The 23,002-nt window shown below is 38.8% G+C and overlaps 1 protein-coding gene and 1 long non-coding RNA gene across 6 annotated transcripts in view; one reads left to right on the top strand and one right to left on the bottom strand.

Moving 5' to 3' along the window:
- LOC309331385 (solute carrier family 9 member C1-like) overlaps positions 1 to 23,002 on the bottom strand; it is a 58,746-nt gene that overhangs the window by 2,281 nt on the left and 33,463 nt on the right. For 2 of the 5 annotated variants that reach the window (XM_081843592.1, XM_081843590.1), the window contains 12 exons: positions 21,717 to 21,836; positions 20,242 to 20,437; positions 18,734 to 18,922; positions 18,068 to 18,217; positions 17,143 to 17,194; positions 16,441 to 16,589; positions 15,666 to 15,791; positions 12,866 to 12,964; positions 6,481 to 6,657; positions 4,692 to 4,829; positions 2,681 to 2,866; positions 372 to 885 (listed from right to left, as the gene is read on the bottom strand). In XM_081843592.1, coding sequence (XP_081699718.1) covers positions 586 to 885; positions 2,681 to 2,866; positions 4,692 to 4,829; positions 6,481 to 6,657; positions 12,866 to 12,964; positions 15,666 to 15,791; positions 16,441 to 16,589; positions 17,143 to 17,194; positions 18,068 to 18,217; positions 18,734 to 18,922; positions 20,242 to 20,437; positions 21,717 to 21,836 — 1,882 coding nt within the window. In that variant the 3' untranslated portion in view covers positions 372 to 585. The other 3 variants (XM_081843591.1, XM_081843594.1, XM_081843593.1) reach the window with 3 other exon arrangements.
- Positions 13,534 to 15,642, top strand: LOC309331546. The gene is made up of 3 exons (XR_014151892.1): positions 13,534 to 13,977; positions 14,567 to 15,026; positions 15,537 to 15,642. It is a non-coding gene; the product is annotated as an uncharacterized lncRNA (long non-coding RNA).

Below are 23,002 nucleotides of genomic sequence, written 5' to 3' on the forward strand. Positions count from 1 at the left end.
AAGGAATGACCTTACATTAGCTTTGCAATGTACTCCCTGGTGTGGCTCTGCTGGTGCACAAATGCATCTTGCTGCTGCCTTGCCCCTCCCTTTCTTTTCCGCCGAATTGCTCTTGCATGAGACTGCTGTATTAAAAATAATATCATATGCCCCTACAGGTATAGAAGGCAAGAAAGAAAAAGGGGAAGAACGGAAACAGGAGCCTTTCATGCAAGCAACTCCAAATCCTTATTTGGTTTGGAGCAACACTGAAGGTGTAAGAATCAAATTTGGTTTACATTTAATATACACTTATACTTACCAAATCAGAGTTTATTGTACTTGGACTGGAAAGATTCATTCCAAAAACATGTCCCAAGGCAGCTGTAAAGTTTAAAGGGCTTTAAAACTTGCATGAATTTTGGGGAATTAGAAAAAACCCTATACAATATTAAAATATAGAACTTTTTCACATTTATCTTGTTTACATTCGCCCGTTATTTTGTAAATTTTCACAGGAAATTAAATCCCTGTAAGAAGACTTTAACTATCCTGTTTATTGTGGCTGAATCCAGTATGTCCCATCTAGGAATGGACAGGCTTCTTTCATTCATGAAAGGAACTGAGATCCAACAGAGGAGGCACGCTAGAGGAGGGGAGGCAATTCTGGCCAATTCCTCCTATCTCCCATGCAACTCCTATGATGAGTACTGCCAATTTTATGTCCTCCCTCCCTGCTCCATTCTCCTCTTCCAGCATGGCTGAGAGTTTGAGTTTCATACCAGGTCGCCGAGATGAATGATAGTGGCCCTCAGTGCTGCTTGAGGATGCTGCAGGGTTCTTTCGTGCTCCTTGCTCTGAACTTCGTACAACCAGCAGTTTTGTTGATGATGCAGTGCCTTGTACCTAGAATATTGCCATGGTAATCGTTATTTTTGAAATTAATTCATCTGAGCTTAATACAAAGATGGAATAACACCTCATCCAGGCAGCAGCCTTCTTCATAGCTGCTACATAAAAGTTAAATTAAGCTGAGCACAATAATGGCTCAGTACAATTTTAAATTTAATTTTAATAATACTCAATAAGGGGAGCCACAACTCACCCTCTCAACACACAAAATTATCAAGAGGCATGTTTGGGCTTAATATTTCCAAATACTCTCTTACTACATTTTCTCAAGCATGATATCCCACCCTTGTACCCCAGACTCTCATGAATTTTATGATTTTTCCCCAATTAGGATTTTTGTCTAAAGCCTTTTTTGTACTTCTGTAAACCCTGAGTTTCCTCTGAATCTGCTAATGACTTCCTCTTGTGTGTGGATAAGTAAAATTTTTGTCACACAAGCTTCCCTGACTGATGCTATCCCTCCAGTTGCCAGAGAAAGGCACAGCAACAATCTTCTCATGGCTGTTCCTGGAAATAAAATGGCTGAGATGTGCTCAGCAGTGACAAACCAGAACTGAAAGGCATGACAGGAGAGAAACCCTCAACTCAATAAATGACACATAACATGTCAGAAACAAATTCAAAAAATTTCCACTTTGAAATAGGCTTTGGCATTTTCACATCTATGAATTTCCCCAGCAGTAGAAAATCTGCATTAATAAAGGTGGGGGAGAAGGTCTAGGGATTTTAATTTCGAGTGTGAAATGGTTTTTTCTTTTCTTACAAATTTTATTGTCTTCCAAGACAAATACATGTACAGCTGTTAATTTTCGTGTGCAATAGTTTTCAAGTTGTGGGGGTCCAGATGTCTTCCCTTCAGGAAATACCACTGCTGTGTTTTAGAGACAAGGTGTTGCTGTGGTCTAAACCACTCAGCCTCTTGGGCTTGCTGATCAGAAGGTCAGCAGTTCAAATCCCCGTGACAGGGTGAGCCCCTGTTGCTCGGTCCCAGCTCCTGCCCACCTAGCAGCTCAAAAGCACGCCAAAAAGTGCAAGTTGATAAATAGGTACCGTTCCAGCGGGAAGGTAAACAGCATTTCCGTGCACTGCTCTGGTTTCGCCAGAAGCGGCTTAGCCATGCTGGCCACATGACCTGGAAAAACTGTCTGCGGACAAATGCCGGCTCCCTCGGCCAGTAAAGCGAGATGAGCACTGCAACCCCAGAGTCATTTGTGACTGGACTTAACTGTCAGGGGTCCTTTACCTTTGCCTTATATTTTAGAAAATCACAGAAAACATTATGCCCCCAATCTAACTATGTTTACAACAGCATGCATTTTTGCATGCAGATTCAAACCCTAGAACACACTACAAAGTAGCTGTGGCTGCTATCAAGTGGCAGGAAGCACATTTCTATGTACCAGATACAGCTTAGGATGCGGTTGCAGAAACTTGCTTACCTGCATGCAGTTAATGTTGCAATGAGAGGCAATCTATGGATTGTGGTTTATCACATGTTGTGAACATTCATTCAAAGATATCCATGATATAACTAATAACAGTGACACAAGTTCCTTATCCAAGCTGTTTTCTAAATTGGGGTGTGTGTATTTATTTATTTATTTCATTTCATTCCGTACAAGCCAACAACTGTCCCAATGTAACACTAAAATAGAACAGCTCTGGTGACCATTTTGTTTTGTTTTAAAAAATACTTGGAAACACCAAAGACTAACTCTTTTCCTCTTCTTTCCCCTCTTCCCAGTGCTGAAGATATACTATGAATTAGTTAGAGGGCAAACATCCTTACCTGATGGCAGGTTTTAGGTAAAAGAAATGGCGCATAGTAACGCTGCCCTAGTTGACAATCTAGAACAGTTCCATGTACAAGAATGACCTCATCCATACTCCCATCAAAAATGTCACATTTGGTGTGGTTTGGTACATCCAGCAAATAAATATTAGAAAGTTGCACACACATCTTGTAATTCCAGTCCTACAATGAAAAGTCATATGATACAGTTTCTGCAGTTGTTTACAGAAGTTGAAATATGATATGAGTATAGTGGCTTAAACGTTAAATAGCTCAAAGAAAATCAGTCCAGCATTGGTAAGTCTATATTTACATTTTATTTAGTGGTGCTGTTAGGCTTTCTGTTTTATACTGTTGCATATGACAATGACTTGGTAAATGGAGGTATGCGTACTTACCTTCATTATTTCCTTGGCCAGTTCGCTAAGCAAGTAAATTATGTAAAAGATTGCCCAGCATAAGCAGTTAGTTTTCAAGTTAATAGTTTTGAATGTATTCTACTTAGTTATCCCCTCATTATGCTTTTATTAAAAAGGTAAAGGTAAAGGACCCCTGACAGTTAAGTCCAGTCACAGACGACTCGGGTTGCGGCGTCTACCTTCGTGCCTATTTATCTACTTGCACTTTTTGGCGTGCTTTCGAACTCCTAGGTTGGCAAGAGCTGGGAACAAGCAACAGAAGCTCATACCGTCGTCGTGGGGATTCAAACTGCCTACATTCTGATTGGCAAACCCAAGAGGCTCAGTGGTTTAGACCACTTTTATTAACAAAGTTTAAAATGGAAGTTTTACACAACAATCCAGTCAGACAATCTAAAATGATGAGCAAACAAATCCACACCCCTACACAACCTTGATTACACCATTTCAGCTGTAACAACAATTTACTTAGTTATCTACTATGCGTAACAACCTTGGTGTGCCATCATATTAACCTAATTACTTAATCCAAGACAACAACAAAAATCACATATTCCATTTTACTTTCCCTTTATTGTATGTCAGTTTTAGACATTTTAATGCCAATCAACATTTCAGTTCAAACTCCATAGTTGATTGAAGTTATGCTTTTTTCTAGTATTCCAACAACCATAAGCAAGTTATGAATTAATTAAAGTCTAGCCATGGTCTAACTCCTCTAGATAATCCAGTCTAGAATAGAACTGGGGAGGCAATAGGTTCAAATCCCCATTCAGTCATGAAGCTTACTGAGGATGACCTTTGGCCAGTACAGTATCTCCGCCCAACCTATGTCAGAGTTGTGAGAATAAAAAGGTTGCTGGACCACAGATAGATCCAAGTGAGCAACATGAAGACTGGGAGTGGACGTCCTCCTCTAGGCTCCACCCCCTTGCAGAAAACTTCAGCACCTTAAGAGGGTGAACCCTCTGGCCTGAAGGGGGACACTCCTCTGATCCACAGCCTCCCTCCTGGTACACTCCTTACACTGCTGGATTGACGATGTGCACTGTGAAGCTTTTGGTTCTTCAGGCTCAGGGAAGGTTCCTCTTGAGTCTGGGGTCTGGCCCGATAGGTCTTAGTGGTCCAGAAGGTTCCTCTGGGGGCTTCTGTCCAACAGCATCAAGTCTCCCTATGTTCAGCTCTGAGCCCTGACCTGAACTGGCTTTTCTTCTCGTGTCCACCTTCTACGCCAGGCATAGGCAAACTCAGCCTTCCAGATATTTTGGGAGTACAACTCCCCTCATCCCTGACCACTGGTCCTGTTAGCTAGGGATGATGGGAGTTGTAGGCCCAAAACATCTGGTAAGCTGAGTTTGCCTATGCCTGTTCTACGCATTCTCCAAAATTCACCCTCACTAGGGTGATTTTGCCTGATTTTAGTGGGAGGAGCCACTCACTGCAAAATTGGTAAAATACTGACCAGTTAAATATGCCTAATTATCTCACATAAATTTAAGATGTAGATTTCTATACAGTTTTTTTGTGTGTGACTGCAGACAACACAGAAATGTATTACATATTACACATGCAAGAACACATGTGCCTACCTGGTTAGGAAGGTTTTCCTTGAAAGTTCTGAGAGCAATATCAAGAGCAAGTTTCAGCCATATTTTATATTCTAGGGAGGGGGGTTCCAAAAACTTATCAAAAGCTTCTAGCAAATCATCTATAGAGATAAAACATGTCTGAAAAAATAAAACAAGAAAATGAGAAATGATAACCTTTAATCAAAGCAACGGTATTGGCATATTTCCAAACATTTTGAGTGCTACATTCTAAGAAAAAATTAGAGTGATGATAAATTCTGCACAATTAAAATTCTTGTTATATTTAATTTAAATTATATATACCTAAGGAGAAAGAGACATTTCTGTATTTAAATTAAATTTCTTAAGAATTATCGCACGAGAGAAAAGTTGCTGCTTTAAACCATACCCTTCTGGGGCCAATTTGGACATTATAGCAATGGGACAATTGCTTCTGCTGTTAGGATTCCTCTTGGTAGTTGGGATCCAAAGGCTAACAAAAATGTTAGGCATGCCCAGTGAGGATATTGCTACGTCTCCTCAATTTCAAAAGCAATTTGCCTCCTAGAATAGAGGGTCACTGTGTAGGAAACCCAAACACCTCTTTGATGAATGGAGGTAGCTGTGTGATTCTTTGGATCCCAGCAGCAATAACCTCTGGATACAGCTGCACTCGGGCATTGTGGGACTATCAAGATGGTGGGTGGCTTGCAGGCAGGTGCTACAGTAGATCAAATCACTGCTGCTGTCGCTGCAGTGCTGCCACCACTGAAGGTAAGGTCCTGAATCACTATTGCTATTCTCCACAGCATAATTTCCAGTGTTTCCAATCCTTTCCTTTTGTCTATTAACTGTACATAGTTACATTACTTATGTTTATGCTCCAAATCTTTCCTTTCTGCTAAAAAGAAAAATACATTGCCTGGTAATTTCTGCTTCTATGTACAATACACTTTGCTTTTGCAGATGCTTTTAATGGCTGCTTTCATACAGCTCTGTTACTTCACTAGAAACCTCTTCTGATTAAATGCAGGATTCTCAGGTTGATTGCTGCGATTTTCAAGATCTTCCACTCTTGTATACAGTTCTAATTTGACTCGGTTCAAAGTTTTTATTGTTTTAAGCCTAAATTCAAAATTTCATTAGCTGCTTTTGCTGTTGTGTCCATTTCCCCAACTTTCATGTCAGTAGGGATAACCAAGTGGCACCCTCCAGATGTTGTACCATAATTCCCATCATTCCTTTAACTCTGGTAATTATCACCATGTGGAGAAAGAGATGTTTCTCTCTCATATTACTAGGGGATCATCCAATTAAGCGGAATGTTGGAAGATTCACAACAGAAAATTGGAAATGCTACTTAGAAAAATTTATGGAATTTGCTACTACAAGATGTAGTGATGGCAATCCACTTGCACTGCTTTAATAGGGGATTACATAAACTCATGGAGAATAAGGTTGTCACTGTCAGCTAGTCTTGAAGTCCATTATTACCCCCAGTGTCAGATGCAATACACCTTTGAGTAATAGTTGCTGGAAATCAAGAGCATGAAAGTACTATTGTCCTCATGTCCTCCTAGTAGGCTTCCCATAGTCATCTGGTTGGCCACAGTGAGAAGTGAATGCTGGTTATGTTCTCATGTTCTAAGACGAAATTTGTAAGAATTCCCAAATTCAAAACTGGATTAAAATGTAAAAAACCAGGTTTCAGTAATACACAGAATTTCACTTCCGCTCTAGTTTAAATCTATTGCCAATTATTAAGCAAAATGAATTTCATGTAACATATTGGAAAGCAGAATTCTCCAACCTGCACAGCAGTTTCACATGTAACGCTATACTCCATTTCTTGCTTCGTCAAGCAGTTGAGTTCTCCTATTATAGCCCCAGCAACCAGGTAGTCTGTATAGGAAGTGATTGGAAGACGTGCGCGGATTTCTTTAAAAGCTTCTTTGCTAACTCCATAACGAGGAATGGAACCAGAAAGCTAGTAAACAATTTTTAAAGGAAGGAAAACAATATTTAATCTCAGATAGAAAAAAGTAAGATCTGCTGTAGATCTTTGGCAGCATTCAACTGAATAATTGCACAGGCAAAACGACTTCTGCATACCCAATGGGATTTCCCTGCTCTCACCCCATGCTGTAACCAGATCTGCTCCAGAGGGCGTGGGGGACACTAGAGCAGAGTTGAGGGGTGAAGGGGATGGGGAGGAGGATGTTACATCGCGCAAGGAGAAATCCTTACACTGATGGGAAGACTGCCTGAGCGCTACCTGAATTCCACCCTTGTTCCAGTAATAGCTTTCAAAATCTACACTTGCTACATTTTCAGAAAAGTACAATACTAAGACTGCAATTCTATACATGTTAATGCTGAGGTAAGTCATACTGTGTTCAAAAGGAACTCATTGAAGTTTACTTAAAAATAATAAATACATCTTTATTTCTCTTCTCACACAAATGCAACTACATGTAAATGCTGACCATGTCAAGATTCACATTTCTTGCACTGTTTAAACACATATGTAGATACATTGGTAACACCAGCTAGCCATCTCTGAAACATGTTCTGCTTGCTATCAAATGGTGGCTTTCATACTTTTGGCTAAATTCTTTAGCTCCTTCTTATGAAGTTAGATGGTATTTGCCTTATGTAACTCATTATATAAGATTGTCCAATTGGAGATCTTGTGCTTAACAGACGGAACATGACCCTCCTGCTCCAATTCCAAAATTAGGTTATGCTAGAGCCATAAGACCATCATTATGATGTATCAAAGTGGGAAGATTTGAGCTGAGTCAACTGTTTCTCACACTGCAAGTCTTCCTCAGCAGCAGTGATATCTGTACCTCCATAGAGAGTAGTGGGGCTGCCAAAGACTTAAAAAATAGGTAAAAAGAAGTTCAACATGGCTGCCCACTATGAATCAGAGGGGGAGGTGTGACCATTTGGGAGACTTCTGGGTTGGCTGACAGAAAATGTTTGTATTTCCCCTAGTTTCCAGTTCTATTTTAAAAATATGTTGATTTCCTGTGCATACATGTGCACAATGCACCAAAGCCCTCCAAGTTCTTTGTGCACTGGCCTCCCACACAAAATTTGAAATGGATACTGTGAACAGATATGGGCATATCTAATTTCCTGACTTTTCTACTGTTTTCCAACTTCTACACCCCAACTTCTGTTCTTTAACGTCAGGCTTTGTATCCACATACAGAAGAATCTTCCTCACTGTCTTTCAGTGAAGTAATTCAGCTCTGCACTTGGGAGATATTCTGGCTAGGGTGTCTGTCTGTTTTGTTTTTACTTAGGTGCCTGAGAGATGGAGTTGCACCCTTTAATCAATTTTTTTTAAAAAAATCTTAATAGAGCAAGCAAAACTGGTGCATGAGATTTGGCAGGATTGAGCACTCAATTATTTTTTTCAAAATGTTAAAGACCGTGCAAACTTTAAACATAGCTAGCATGAAACACACTGGATCTATATGTCTGAGATCTAGCAGAGTAAATTTTCTTTTAAGGGGCTAATACGTCTACAATTTTCATGCACTTATGTGGGGGAGGGATTACCATTTTGGGTTCCCAATGCAAGCCAATGGGGAATGCAAGATTCAGATTTCTGAATCTTGATTTGGACTCTGAATCAGGTTGCTGTGAGTCCAAACATATCTGCACCAAACAGGGAAGACTCTTGAGAGTCCCATGGACTGCAAGAAGATCAAATCTATCCATTCTGAAGGAAATCAGCCCTGAGTGCTCACTGGAAGGACAGATCCTGAAGCTGAGACTCCAATATTTTGGCCACCTCATGAGAAGACTCCCTGGAAAAGACCCTGATGTTGGGAAAGATGGAGGGCACAAGGAGAAGGGGACGACAGAGGACGAGATGGTTGGACAGTGTTCTCGAAGCTATTAACATGAGTTTGACCAAACTGCGGGAGGCAGTGGAAGACAGGAGTGCCTGGCGTGCTCTGGTCCATGGGGTCACGAAGAGTCGGACACGACTAAACGACTAAACAACACTGCCCCAAACGACTAAACAACACTGCCCCAAATCAAATCAGAGAGGCCTTGCCCAGCTCTAGCAGATACTCTACTGTCCTGCAAAGGCACGTCGCTCTCTTGTGCACAACTACTGCTAGCAAACTGGAGTGTTCTTTACTGTTTCCAAGCACTACAACCTGTTAAGCAATGATGTACAGTGGTACTCAGGTTAAGAACTTAATTCGTTCCAGAGGTCCGTTCTTAACCTGAAGCACCACTTTAGCTAATTGAGCCTCCCGCTGCTGCTGCGCCACCGCTGCACAATTTCTGTTCTCATCCTGAAGCAAAGTTCTTAACCCGAGGTACTATTTCTAGGTTAGCAGAGTCTGTAACCTGAAGCGTCTGTAACCTGCAGTGTCTGTAACCTGAGGTACCACTGTATAAAAAAGAGAATACCTCCTTCAGCACCACAGCTGATGGAACTTTTACCACTATTACTGACAATTTCCCTATGGGGTCTGGCAGGCTTGGGATAAGCATATAGTTCACATATAGCTGAATTTCTTAACTCTTGTCTCACTGGTCTTATTTTATAAAGTTACTACCTACTTGGAATTCCTGAGCATTTAGCAGGCTATAGGTCTAAATAAAAGTACTATCCATTTCAGTATCCAGTAATTTGTGTTTTAAATTATGAACCAATTTTATGATGCAACACAAGATCTGAAGAATGTATTTCATGTAATACAGGAATGAACATCATTTTCAGAGACCATACAAATGATTTAAAACAGATGTGAAATTCTCTCTATGCAGACAATTATAGGCACTGGTGATGACATTAGATACATATGACTAATCACGCTTAATGCTTGCTGTTGCCAATTTGCCTTATTAGCACAAGCAATTTGGGCACAGGATGACATTACTTTAATTAATGTAAGCAGCTTGTTCATTTATTGAGTAGGGTACATTTGTAGAAAGGTTACTTTATCCGCAAATTAATCATAACCTTCTTTATTATTATAAATTCAGAAAAGCTGAGGAGGAAAAAGACTTCTCCAGGCAAAGCAAAAAATTAGGTGATGAAAGTCTAAAAGTAATTTACTGTTATTTTACTATTTTTTTCCTGCTGAGGTGAACTAAGGTATTTTGTCCTTTTTATCTGAAAGCTGTATATGAGGGGGGAGACGAAATTGCTATCATTACTTAAGCCAAGACATTATGACAATTAGGAGGAGAGGAAAGCAAAAAAGAGAAGCCTGTGAAGATTTAATATAAGTTGTGTGCGCGCACGTGTTCCACTTTTTCATGCAATAAACATATGTCGATCACTGTGGTATACTTAAATTAGCATACAAAGACGAGGGAACAATTCTGACCATTGTTTAGCCACAATAAAAGATACTTTGAAATATAACAGGATGTTAAGCTTCATATTGACTCTTCTGCTGTTTATATGTCAAAATAGTTTTTGATATTTTTGAAAAATTATATTTACTAAGAGTGAGATCCAACATGGTGCAAGTGGACAGTCACTCATGCAAGGCACCCACTCGCTTCACTCTTTCCCCATATGCTCCCAAAATTTGCTTCAGAGAACTGTGGGACACTCTGGTACAGATTTTCGGGATGACCAGGAGTGGGGAGGGGAAACACAGAAACTGGAAGTGCCATTGTGCAAGCAGGTAGACATCACTGGATGTTTCCAAAAATACATGAATTTTGGAATTGGAAACATAGCTTCAGTATTCTGGGGATTTGAACAGTTTTTAAAAATCCTATTCAAAGCTATTTCTATTCCTATATGACTGATTTATTAACAGGAGCAACAGCTGAGAAAGCCACTAGGTAAAAGGTTGAATTACAACATGAAGTATCTGTTCAAGCTCAGAAGAGGCCAGAGGCATCTGTGAAGCTTGTAGGGGCTGGGACAGGGAGCAATATAAAACATATCATGAGAATTGGGGCAAAAACTGGAGAAAGAGGGATGATCAGGCAAAAATGATATTGGGTTCGTCTCTGTCTAAATTCATACAACTGTTGTAAGGACACCTCTATACTGGAAATAAGGAAGCAATCCTATGGCTGCTCAGAGCTCAATGCAAAGAATCAGGACAACTGAAAAGGCTTTGTTCATTGTGTCCAGCCGCCGAACTTCAATTAGCAGAGGGACACAGAGCAGGACCTGATGTTCAGTGAAGTGCATGAGAAGGCACATAATGTATGGGGGGAAATGGTTTCCTCAAAGAAACCAAAACGTAAATGAATTTTAAATAATTCAGGTAGGTGATAAGAGCATGGATCACTGTAGCCAGTTAATGGGTTCATCTACATCAGAGTTAAGATTTGAAGCTGTTTGTGGTTTTTTTTTTTTAAAAAAAATTGCAATGGCCACAAGCCAACCTTCTCATCCAAGTTTCCACATTTTTCCCCTGCTAAATTTGGATTTTCCCAATCAGCAGATAATCTGATATGGGAATAAAATCCAAAATAAAATTGCACATTATTCAACTGTGGATGCATTGAACCACATTGTATGGATGGGCTTTTTTTTACATCTGTGGTGGTGACATTTTGCTTAGTGCCTTCTGTTGCCACATCCACCACTTTCATTTTGTTTCCATCACTCCAAAGGAAATGATGGAGCCTGCCTTTTTCCACCGGTTTGTGGAATTTTTATTTTATAAACAGCTCATTTGCAGAGAAACATTTTTGCACAGCAGCTGCATTTAAATTAAAATAAAATTTGTCCTTGCCAGTATAGGAGTTGGAAAAGGGAAAGGAGAGGGAAGAAGAAGAGGCCTTTCATGCAAGCGACTACAAATTGCCATGCCAAGAAAGGATGCAACATTCGTGACTGTTTAGTTTAGAGAAATGGAGAGTAAGAGGTGACATGATAAGAGGTTTATAAAATTATGCATGGCATGAATAAAGTGGAAATATATATTTTTTAAAATGTCCAGTAGCACCTTAGAGACTAAGTTTGTTCTTGGTATGAGTTTTCGTGTGTGTGTGCATGCACACGAAAGCTCATACCAAGAACAAACTTAGTTGGTCTCTTGGTGCTACTGGACTATCTATCTATCTACCTATTTATTTCTACTGCGTCAGACCAACACAGCTACCTACCTGAATCTAGAACCATGGATAAAGTGAATAGAGGAAAGTTTTTCTCCCTCTTTCCTAACACGAGAACTTGTGGATATACAATGAAGCTGAATGTTGGAAGACTCAGGACAGATAAAAGGAAGTACTTCTCCATGCAGTACATAGCTAAACTATGGAACTCACTCCCATAGGTGGCAGAGATAACCACCCAACTGGTTGGCTTTAAAAAAGAATGAGACAAATTCATGGAGGACAGGGCTACTGATGGCTACTAGTCACGGTGAGCCATGGTGGCTATGCTCTGCCTTCACAGCTGGCGGCAGCAATGTTTCTGTACACCAGTTGCTGGAAACTGCAGGAGGGGAGAGTGCTCTTGTGCTCAAATCCTGCTTGCTGGCTTCCCACAGGCAATTGTTTGACCACTGTGAGAACAGGATGCTGTACTACATGCGCTGTCAACCTGATCCAGCAGGCTCTTCTTGTGGTTCTTATGTGTCTGAGAAAAGAAAGGGAAAAACCCTTTTCTGATTTGTGACTGATAGTCCAAAAGGACTCCTAAGAATTGGGACTTTTTACGCATAGCCAACAAGAGAAATAATGTCTGAGGAGCACTTGGAGGGCAAGGGACATTCACAGTCTCAAATAAATGTACAGGAGCATTTACCTGGCAATTCCTCCCTTTCCCTGTTGGTGACAGCAAGGATATAAAGCTTTATATTTGGGCAATAGGTGAAAGGAAAATCTTACTCATATGAACGTAGCAACTTGAATATTTCAACCTGTGTGGAATTTCCCTCATGAGGCAAAAGTGGATGTGGACAATTGATTTCCCCACATAATCCATTTACAGTTTTATAGGTTGGTGGTGATAGTGACAAAAAGGTGCTATTTATGTTACAGCTGCATAAGCAGATAAAAAAATAAGTCATGACCATATATATCCCTATAAAAAGTTAAAGTCAAGAAAAGTGTGCTAAAGACTTGCAGTAAAAAATTATAAATTATATTTAGTATAATATTCTCCACCATTGTGATGTCCCTATTTTCTTGCCAGTTATTTATGTTGCTCAGGTATTTTGTCTATAACTATCATTTACCTTTATCATTCCTGATACAATTAAATGGATTCCTTGTGGTAATTCACCTTCCTCACATATCATATCTCCATAATCATAATAAAGAATTTTTGCTTTTCTCTGAAAATAGCAAATAAATGAACATGGTATAGAAAGTATTACAGAGCATAAGACACACAGTACATTATTAAGTATGCCAACAAAATGAGGGGACATAAATATTTTAAGATTTCTTAAGATATTTCTGAAAACTTACTTTGGGAGGACAGCAAAGGAGTACTATTTACAGCAACATTTTATAATAAGTAGACTGCAGTGTAAGATGTTTTATAGATATATGGCAGAAAGATAATGGGCAGATAATACCTGAAGAATCAGCAAATATACATTCAATTTATTTAAAAAGTTTTAAATAAACAAATGGAATACTGATTGGATATCTATTATATCTTAGTATAAAAGGTTTAAAAGTATTTTGACTATGTAACATAAAGGTGAGATATGTAAAAGAGACAGTTTAAATGTGCATGGTAGTTTTATGGTGTCTGGAAATGCATAACTTGTAAATGTCATTAATAGTAGTCATTCATTGTGTTTTCCAATCTATAGGAAACTGATCAAAACTTTGCAAATCTACGACAAAGATGTTTTGAGAAATGGAAACATAACACTTGAGAGAGACAACAGTATCTGGTTTGAGGCAGTGAAAAATTAACCAACATTTGGGTTCAGAAAGTTAGACATCTTGAAATCCTATTCATCATTATTCATTAATATGTCAAATAACAAATAGATAATTGAAATACAAAGCCTACAAAATGTTCACATTGATTAAAGGTTAAACAGAAATACTGACATATTTATATAAGTGAAAAACTCAGGGACAAATTAGACAGTATACACAAATATGCATAAAAAATTCTAAGCATTTTAAAACAAAAAAAATCACCAGAAGATTGTCATTTTGATAAGATGAGACATTGGAGAAGGGTGTCATGTTACCCATTCAAAAATTACCCCTCAAAAACAGCTCCCCTTATCCCAGGGCAGGGTTCCAAACACATAGTCAAACATAGGGAGTAAATTCATACATATAAGAAAATCACACATTCATGAGAGATGGGTGGGGACAGGCAGCAAGAATACTCATCGCAAAGCATTGGAAGACACAAGACCTACCCACTCTGGAAGAATGGCAGATGCAAGTAATGGACTATATGGAATTGGCTGAAATGACCGGCAGAATCCGAGACCAGGGAGAAGAGTCGGTGGAAGAAGATTGGAAGAAATTCAAAATCTATCTACAGAAACACTGTAAAATTATTGAATGTTAATGACGTTGGAATGAAATGAAGTGGTTCTAGTAATAAGGTAAAATAAGAATATGCAAGAAGGGATGGATATCAGATGGAAATTTGAAGTTAGAATATGTGAAGATAATTAAGGGTAAAATATGAGGTTATGAATTTGCTGAATAAATTCTTAAATGGAATACAAAAAAGGGAGGCGTGAGGAAGTCACGAAAATAAGTAAATGAATGTAAGATATCATAAAAGAGGGATTTTTAGTTTTTATTTTTTTATTTTTATGTTAAATTCTGGTTTTTGTATTTTTGTATTTTTTTGTGTGTTACTATTTTGTAATTTTTTTTTGGTTAAAAATTTAATAAATATTATTATTTAAAAAATTAAAAAAATAGAAAAGAGAGATGGGTGGGGACAGGAGCTCCCAGCACGCTGGTCAGGGTAGGAGATTCCAATGGGAAAAATAGAAAAAGTGGTCATCTCACATGGAGATATTCTATCTTTGTAAGGCCAGGGTATCACAGGAAGGGAGAATGAAGAAAAAATGATTTTTTTGTTGTTAAAGCAGCAGCAGTTTTCAGAAGATGGGAGGTGAGGTTGTAGAAAGCAATGAATAGGGATGGGTTTTGGAAATAAATGTTGGTTGACACACATAATGATGCATTACATTCCTTTGAATCTGAATGTATAAGCTCTCTCTGTGTACAATCTGACTGCACCGGACAAATGAAAAATATTACACATCAAAATCAAGGAGTAGTAATTGTGCAGTAAGAGTAAAAAGAGTGGGCTGACGAGCCTTGGATTCTGAGATAACAGATCATATTCAGATGACAAATTCAATGCACGGATGCAAGGCTGGCTGGCCAGTCAGCCAGGTAGCTCCTTTTATTTAAAAATAATATTTATTAAGGTTTTAAAGGTTACAAAAAGAAAAAGAAAACACACCAAGTTAAACACAAACTTGTAAAAAAACAGAAAAATAGAAAAATAAAAACAATTTTAAAAAGACCAAAAAAAAAGAAAAAAAAGAAAAAACACAACAAACCTTCCCATAACTTATCTTTCGTTTGCTTGTTTCCTTGACCTCCTCACACCTCCCTTTTTTGTATTCTAGTTCGGTTAGCTATTTCAACAAATCCTTTCCATCCTTCCCAATTTTTATCCTGTAATTTATCTTAATATAATGTAACTTTACCTTTCCTCCTTTCATCCATTAACAGTCTATTTTTACTTAGTCCTTTATAATATTTCTGCTAAAGCCACATAACTTCATTCCAGCCTCTTTCTAACATTCCTTAATTTTACAATGTTTCTGTAAATAAACTTTAAATTTCTTCCAATCTTCTTCCACCGACTCTTCTCCCTGGTCTCGGATTCTCAGCCAGGTAGCTCCTGATGAGTGGAGCAGGATCGGAAATCTCCCATGGAATGAAGGATCTACATTCTTGGGGCCTTGTATAAATAAGACACAGACTATTTTTAAGCATAGAAATATGTTTTACGACAATGCTTACCTGAATGTATTCTACCTGTTTTTTGTCATTCTGTAGCCAAATGACATTACGCAGAAGTTCTTGTGCAGTAGGAGGTGCAATTGTAGATGGAAGTGTTGCAAGCTGTTGTTTTTTAATTAGAATCATCTAAAGAAGAAAAGTAATCTTACAATCTACAGAAACTAGTCCAGAACTGTGGGAAATGATTGCAGCGAAAATAAAATGTCATGTGTTGCTAAGTAAGCAAAGGGTTAAGACACATGGAGTTCCCCCCTGTAAATTCCTAGAGAGGGCATTCTGCGAGGTCACATCCTTTGCTTGCCCTAGCAAGAAAAGTAACAATGGGAAAATAATCCTTACTACCTCCTCCATGCTCAGAGCTCAGTCTTTTTTCTTTGTCATGTAGCTGATGGGAAAGGATGCTAGTCCTGAGCCCTGACTCCATTTTGATCTCAACTGTGTATTTTATAATGTACAAGTATACTCTGCCTGACTTGTTTTTCACTGTTACTTTCTGCTTTCTCATAATATACGTGTAAGTTGTATACACATGTATACACAGTCAGTCCTATGCCAATTGCAACAGAGTCAACTTACAGCAACTGCACTGTGGAAAGGAACTTTTGTTGCAGCTCCTGCTCTAGTGGGGCTGTTTTAGCAGTGCTCCAGGAGGGTTTTCCTAGCTGCTTTGGAGACTCTAGTCAAAAAGTAGGACATTAATCTACTAATGAAAGATATGGTGATACAGTTATAGTTAGGCACAGATATATACATAGGTGTGGATTTTAAAAATTACCTTATGTAGTTCAGCACCTTCAGTTTTGTCAACAATTCCTCCCGATATCATAAACTTTAGAGTTTCAGAAGCTGTGTTTAGCACTGTTTGGACTGCTTGTTTGGTTTTCACGCCTGTGACAATCTCTGGATAATCACGCTGCATTAACCCTAAAACAAATTAAAATATTAGTTACCTAAACAATTTTCTTTCAGTTGAGTTGGGATCAAACATTTCTTGCCTGAAAATACTGTTTGCCACAATGATCCCCTTTGCTGTTTACTTATGCTGTAAGTAACCCCATTTCAAAAAAAACCCTGCCTGTTTCCTGAATTCAAGAGGAGCAGGAGCAGTCTTAATAATAAATACAATATCTTAGGACTTTAAATTTTCCTCAGAATTTTATAAGTTTTGGAAATTGGAATTAAATAAGTATAAATTATTTCTCAAGAACTACCCAGAACAATTTGTATGTACAGTGGTACCTCGGGTTAAGAACTTAATTCGTTCTGGAGGTCTGTTCTTAACCTGAAACTGTTCTTAACCTGAAGCACCACTTTAGCTAATGGGGCCTCCTGCTGCCGCTGCGCCGCCGGAGCACGATTTCTGTTTTCATCCTGAAGCAAAGTTCTTAACCCGAGGTACAATTTTTGGGTTAGCAGAGTCTGTAACCTGAAGCATCTGTAACCCGAGGCACCACTGTATACCTCATTAAATTCCTACCTAACTCTTTCATAGCCTCTTGTTTGTTCATTTCCAATATTCTATGTATTTCCTGTAAAAAGGGAGAAAATACACCTTATATGTTAAGCAGAACTCGAGTTTCCTTGAAAGGTAATTACATATCTATAGCCACTAATGAATAATTATACCAATTTTTAATAGTACATATGTATTTCTGTACTTATTTTTTAAGTATGATTTTATTCTTGCCCACAACCTACATGCTTAAAGCACTTAAAATAAAGACAACTATAAAGCAGATTCCAGCTAGAATACAAACCATGGTTTACAATACTCACCAGGCAATGCTGGTTCATTTCAGTGAGATATGGGGAGGGGAGAAATCTGTGGCATGATTCCATTTCCTAACAACTAAGTGTTATATCTGAACTGAGTTCCATTGGAGGGAGCCATTTTTTCTTTAACTTTGGAAAAGGGCATTTAAATGGAAGATATTTATTTCTTTAGTTTTGAGCAGTCCACATTATTTGGGGCTGTCCTCTCTACTACTTCAGAGGGCATCATCCTATGGTACTTAAAATTAATGTGGTTGCTTGACGGAAACCAAGCTGTTTCGTTAAGGTTCAGTTCTCTTATCTTGATCTTGTTACATTCATATTTTTTTTAGATTCTACTAGCCTGAACTACTTCTGTGTGCTCTGAGCTTTTTACAAGTACAAAATAGCATGTAATCCCCTTGTGAAGAGTTCTTCTCAAAATATATTATTGACTCTTTAAAGCAGAAAATGGGAACCTGTGGCTCTTCAGATACTGTTGCACTCCAACACGCCAGTCAGTATGGCCAATGGGTAGGTATGATGGAAGCTGTAGTCCATCTGGTTCCACAGGTTCCTCGTCCCTGCTTTAAGGAATGGTATCACAAGTGATGTAATTTTCTGCTTAAAATGTGAAGTCATGTACTCACTTGATAAACTCTCTCATGGCCAGCAATCTGTCCAATTAAACAATTTGTATCTTCTTCACCTTGAACATATCCTTTAGCGATATCATACCGGAAAGTGAGCTGTCTGTTTATTTGCTTCTCCAATAAATAAATCGTTCTAGGTATCACAAGCTGAAATACATAATGTATTAAAATATACATATATCATGTATTGCACAGTTAATGGTCATACCAGACCATTACAGCTCCTTCAACATTACCCAGCCAGGACCATAGGACCATATCTTCCAGAAATTCAATAAGCTGCTTTTAAACAATGTCACAAACGCTCAGCTACAACTCATGCCAAGTGCCTGCTACATTCTAGTGAAGCAGGATTGCTCTGGGAATTATTATTATTATTATTATTATTATTATTATTATTATTATTATTATTATTATATTTATTTATACCCTGCCTTTTTTCCTGACATGGACTCAAGGCAGCTTAGGAATTGAGTGAAGTCATTCATAGGAATTGAAGAAAAGCCCCTCCCAACGATGTCATTTTTTCTAGAAGTCCTGTCTGTCAACAGAAGGTTCTCCCCCCACCCAAAAAAATACCCAATTCCTGAACCACAGAAGAAAATATAGTTTTCTACTAACAAAGCATAACACATTACTGAAAAAATGATCAATTTTTTTTACCTTAAAGAGCCGCAGAATTCTTAAAACACGAATAAACCGAAAGATCCTGATAGTATTAATCATATGATACGTTGTACTGAGTGTTTTAAAGAGGTTAATAATCATGACATCTACAACTCCTACTACTATGATTATAAGATCAAACTGGTTCCAGTGGTAAAAGATGTAGGTCCTCCCCATTGCAAAAGCCTGTTTAAAACAAATATTTAATTGACATCAAACATTGTGTGTATTAAGCATTTTACTCCTCAATTCACAGGGCTCCCAAAGCACCTTACATAATAAAAACAATTACTAGTAGTAAGAAGAGGAGCCTCAAAACGTTCTGTATTGGGGACTGGTGTTTTTAATTGGTTCACAAAAGACATGGAATAAGTCATGATGTGGACAAATTTGCAATACGCCAAATTATTCAGCATAATGAAACCCCCAGAGAACTTACAAGGGCTTCAAAAAAATCTCTCCAAACCAGTACCATTACCAGTTACTAGTGGGAAGCAACAATTGGAGAGCCTAGTATCTTCAGGCCCTGCACAAGTTCACAAGGTTGGCCACTGTGGGAAACAGGATGGTAGACTTCTGGTTTCACCTAGCACTGATGTGCTCTCCACATTAATGTACGGTATTCACTGCCACAAGATTTTTAGATGGCCACAACCTTAGACCACCTTAAAAGGGGATTAAATAAATTCATGGAGAATAGGTCTACGGTTAACCTTTATGTACTTCTCTAAATTGCTGTAGAGGCAACAGCAGAGGAAAGTTATTCCTAAGTTTTCAAACATAAAGCATAGACACAACACAATTCTATAAACCTAACCAAATAGAATTAATGGGGAGGGCGTGAGCTCCACTGACTGCAATAATGTTCACAGGCAGCTTTGCACACAACTCGAGTGTATGGGAAAAGGGACTGTCAATATGGAGGTCTCCTCATACACAGACATCTCTGTGATCTTGCAGGAGGTGATCAAGAGAGGAGCGGGATCAACTCTCAGTCAACACAACTATAGTTGTTTCTTTTAAGCCACAGCAAGAATCAGAACATTAACTGAAGAAAAAGAATGAGCAGGGTGTGATATTTCCAAGAAACAAGAGTTTCAATTTCACACTGTTGGTCAAGTAAATTCAAATTCCATATTGTAAAAATGTAAGTCAATAATGATTATATGTCCACTGGAAGGACAGATCGTGAAGCTGAGGCTCCAATACTTTGGCTACCTCATGAGAAGAGAAGACTCCCTGGAAAAGACCCTGATGTTGGGAAAGATGGAGGGCACAAGGAGAAGGGGACGACAGAGGACGAGATGGTTGGATAGTGTTGTCGAAGCTACAAGCATGAGTCTGACCAAACTGTGGGAGGCAGTGGAAGACAGAAGTGCCTGGCGTGCTCTGGTCCATGGGGTCACGAAGAGTCGGACACGACTAAACGACTAAACAACAACAACAAAGTCAATAATTAAAAATACAGTTAATACAAATATTGCAATACTTTGAATAGCCAGTACCTTAAATAATGCTTCCATTATATACAAAGCCAGATAATAGTAGTTGCACACTTTTAGTTCTAGAATAAATGTTGAAGAATACTTTGGTATAAAGTGAAGAACGATAGGGACACAGTTCAAAAATGTCATCATGGTACTTATATATTCAAATTCATCCATGAATACCATATGGTGGCACATTCTTAAAAACTTGTTTCTGGGGAGGGAGGAGAATAAAATTTTGAGCTTTGATTAGTTACCAAATCATTTAGAAAATTCTGACCACTAAATTATATTTACTTGTTCATACCATACATGGGTAATTAGACTATTTAAAAATGTATGATAAGACCCATAGACAGGCAGGAATCTAGCAACAACTAGAGGTGCTAAGGAGTCTTGTGAAGCTAAATGAGAAGAATGAAAAAGTGTGCAAAAGAGTCCTGCTCCTCTTCCTTTCCTAAAACTGGGCACCCCTCCCCATTAGAAATGGGGGATTTCCCAACAGAACTATACATAATTGTATGGGCTGTTTGAGACACTCACTCACTTCTCAAATAAGGGGGTATCCAGAGGTATCAGAGGAAGAACAGTACAACAACACACTTGTATTCTTTTCTTTCTTGCCAACACTGACCTTGCTCCAAAGAAACGTGATGCTGGCAAAGTCAGAAGTAGAATTCTGCATCCAATCTTCTACCCATCACTGTCATCAATGTCTCCTCAGCCTCAGCCCCCTTTCCCTGACTAAAGAGTAGGGAGTCAGCAGAGAATGCTGACAGCTCCTATGCTCAGAACTGGGCCAGAACACTGGCTGGAAAGAAGACTCAATTGAGCTCTATACTGATCTCCACCTGCACACACAGGGATATGAACCCCTGTCAAGAGAAATCTAGACTCAGGGCTCCCAGCACTCAGCCATGCCGCCCCCACCTCCCGAGCCTAACCTCCTGTGCCACTACGGCTGCATTCCTGCAACCTGAATTGTGCATCCAAAGGTATCTATCAGGGTTACAATATAAGCACCACCATCAGACTTTAGCACTCCCTTGCCTTATAAAATCCAAGCTTCAGAGCTTGCTCTTCACTTTGAATAATGTGCCTCTCTGGGCAGGATCATGTCTGGAGAAGGCAACTCCTCCCTTCCCCACACAGCTGACTTTCGCACTGATTATTTGCAAGCCTTAGCTCTCTGATCTTACTTGCTGATTTTGGAACTTGCTATTACTTGCTTTTGGTCCTTCAGAACGCTGCTTGTCATTTTGGGACTTGATTAACTGCCTGGAACTGAACTTCTCACCTCTAGACCAAGTCAGCTCTCCACAGAACTGGAAACTTGATTCCTTGTGGCCAAACCCCAGCAAACCTCAACAACTATGCTCAATATTTTGATTACTAATCTTAGCAAATGAGTGTGTATGTCTATATAATTTTACTGTGTAAGCACACTACCTTTTCTATCAACCATATTTAAGCAAACATTAATAAACACTAACTTTGGTGCCTTAAATGTTTCCTCTTTCACGCTGTAAACCCAATCAGATAGCAATTTCTTCAACTTTACCAGCACTCCTTTGCTTTCCCAATAGGTCTTTACTTCATGAATATTCATAAACCTAAAACATTTAAGACAAGGTAATTAAGAAGAGAAGCTAATAGTAAGAAAATAGTAAGATCCTAAAGATATCTCAACTTACATTATCATAGAGTGAATTTGAGAATACAGATATCAAGACAGCTGCTTCATAAAAACAACAACATTAACAATGCAATCCTGAATGTTTCCTTAGAAGCCTGCTCTTCAGGAAAAATGATCAAGGTGGCTTACAAAACTTCACTTTTAAATAACAGAAAGATACAAAATCAGTGGAGAAGGAAAATAATGACCATACGAAGGTAAATCCAATTTCACACCAAAAAGGGAAATCAATCAATTCTGCCCAATATACATTCTTTTGCAAAGCAATATGCTGTAAGACATTGCCTTTTTATGTTATTTCCTCCCTCCAGATATGCATTTTTATGCAAACTTAACCACAGCATTATGTATTTTTGCACACATTATTTGACCAAAGTATACTGCATATTTGGAGAAGTGTCAATTTTGAAGGACGGTGGTGTTTCAGAAAGTTCAGGTCAGAAATTATAACTCAATCAAATCTCTCTGTCATCCCTAGTTAGGACCAAGGAATCTCCCTCACAAGGAATGTCCCAGGCTCCCAAGAAACCATCCTGGTGAGAAGGGCTCAATTCTCAGCTCTTGTCCTACCTTTCTAAACTGTTGACAAATTCTAGTGAGCTGATGATCAAATTCCCCTCTGTGTACGGGAATTTTAGGGATGTGATACAAGGGAGAGCTGGCTTCCCCCAATTCAAGATTCTGGGGGTGGGGTGATCAGGTACTGAGGAGATTCACCAGAGACTAAAGGAATTAGGGTTCCATTGCTCTTAGCTGATCACATAAATGCCATTAATGAATTGCTGGATGACCCATTTTTTTTGCATGCCAGCTGAAGGTACCGTATTTTTTGCTCCATAACACTCACTTTTTTCCTCCTAGAAAGTAAGGGGAAATGTCTGTGCGTGTTATGGAGCAAATGCCTACGGATGGCGGGGGGATCTGCTGCAGTCATAGAATCATAGAATCATAGAGTTGGAAGAGACCACAAGGGCCATCGAGTCCAACCCCCTGCCAAGCAGGAAACACCATCAGAGCACTCCTGGCATATGGTTGTCAAGCCTCTGCTTAAAGATCTCCAAAGAAGGAGACTCCACCACACTC

Source organism: Podarcis erhardii (genome assembly GCF_964252035.2).
Source record: "Podarcis erhardii genome assembly, chromosome: 1".
Taxonomy (NCBI): Eukaryota; Metazoa; Chordata; class Lepidosauria; order Squamata; family Lacertidae; genus Podarcis; species Podarcis erhardii.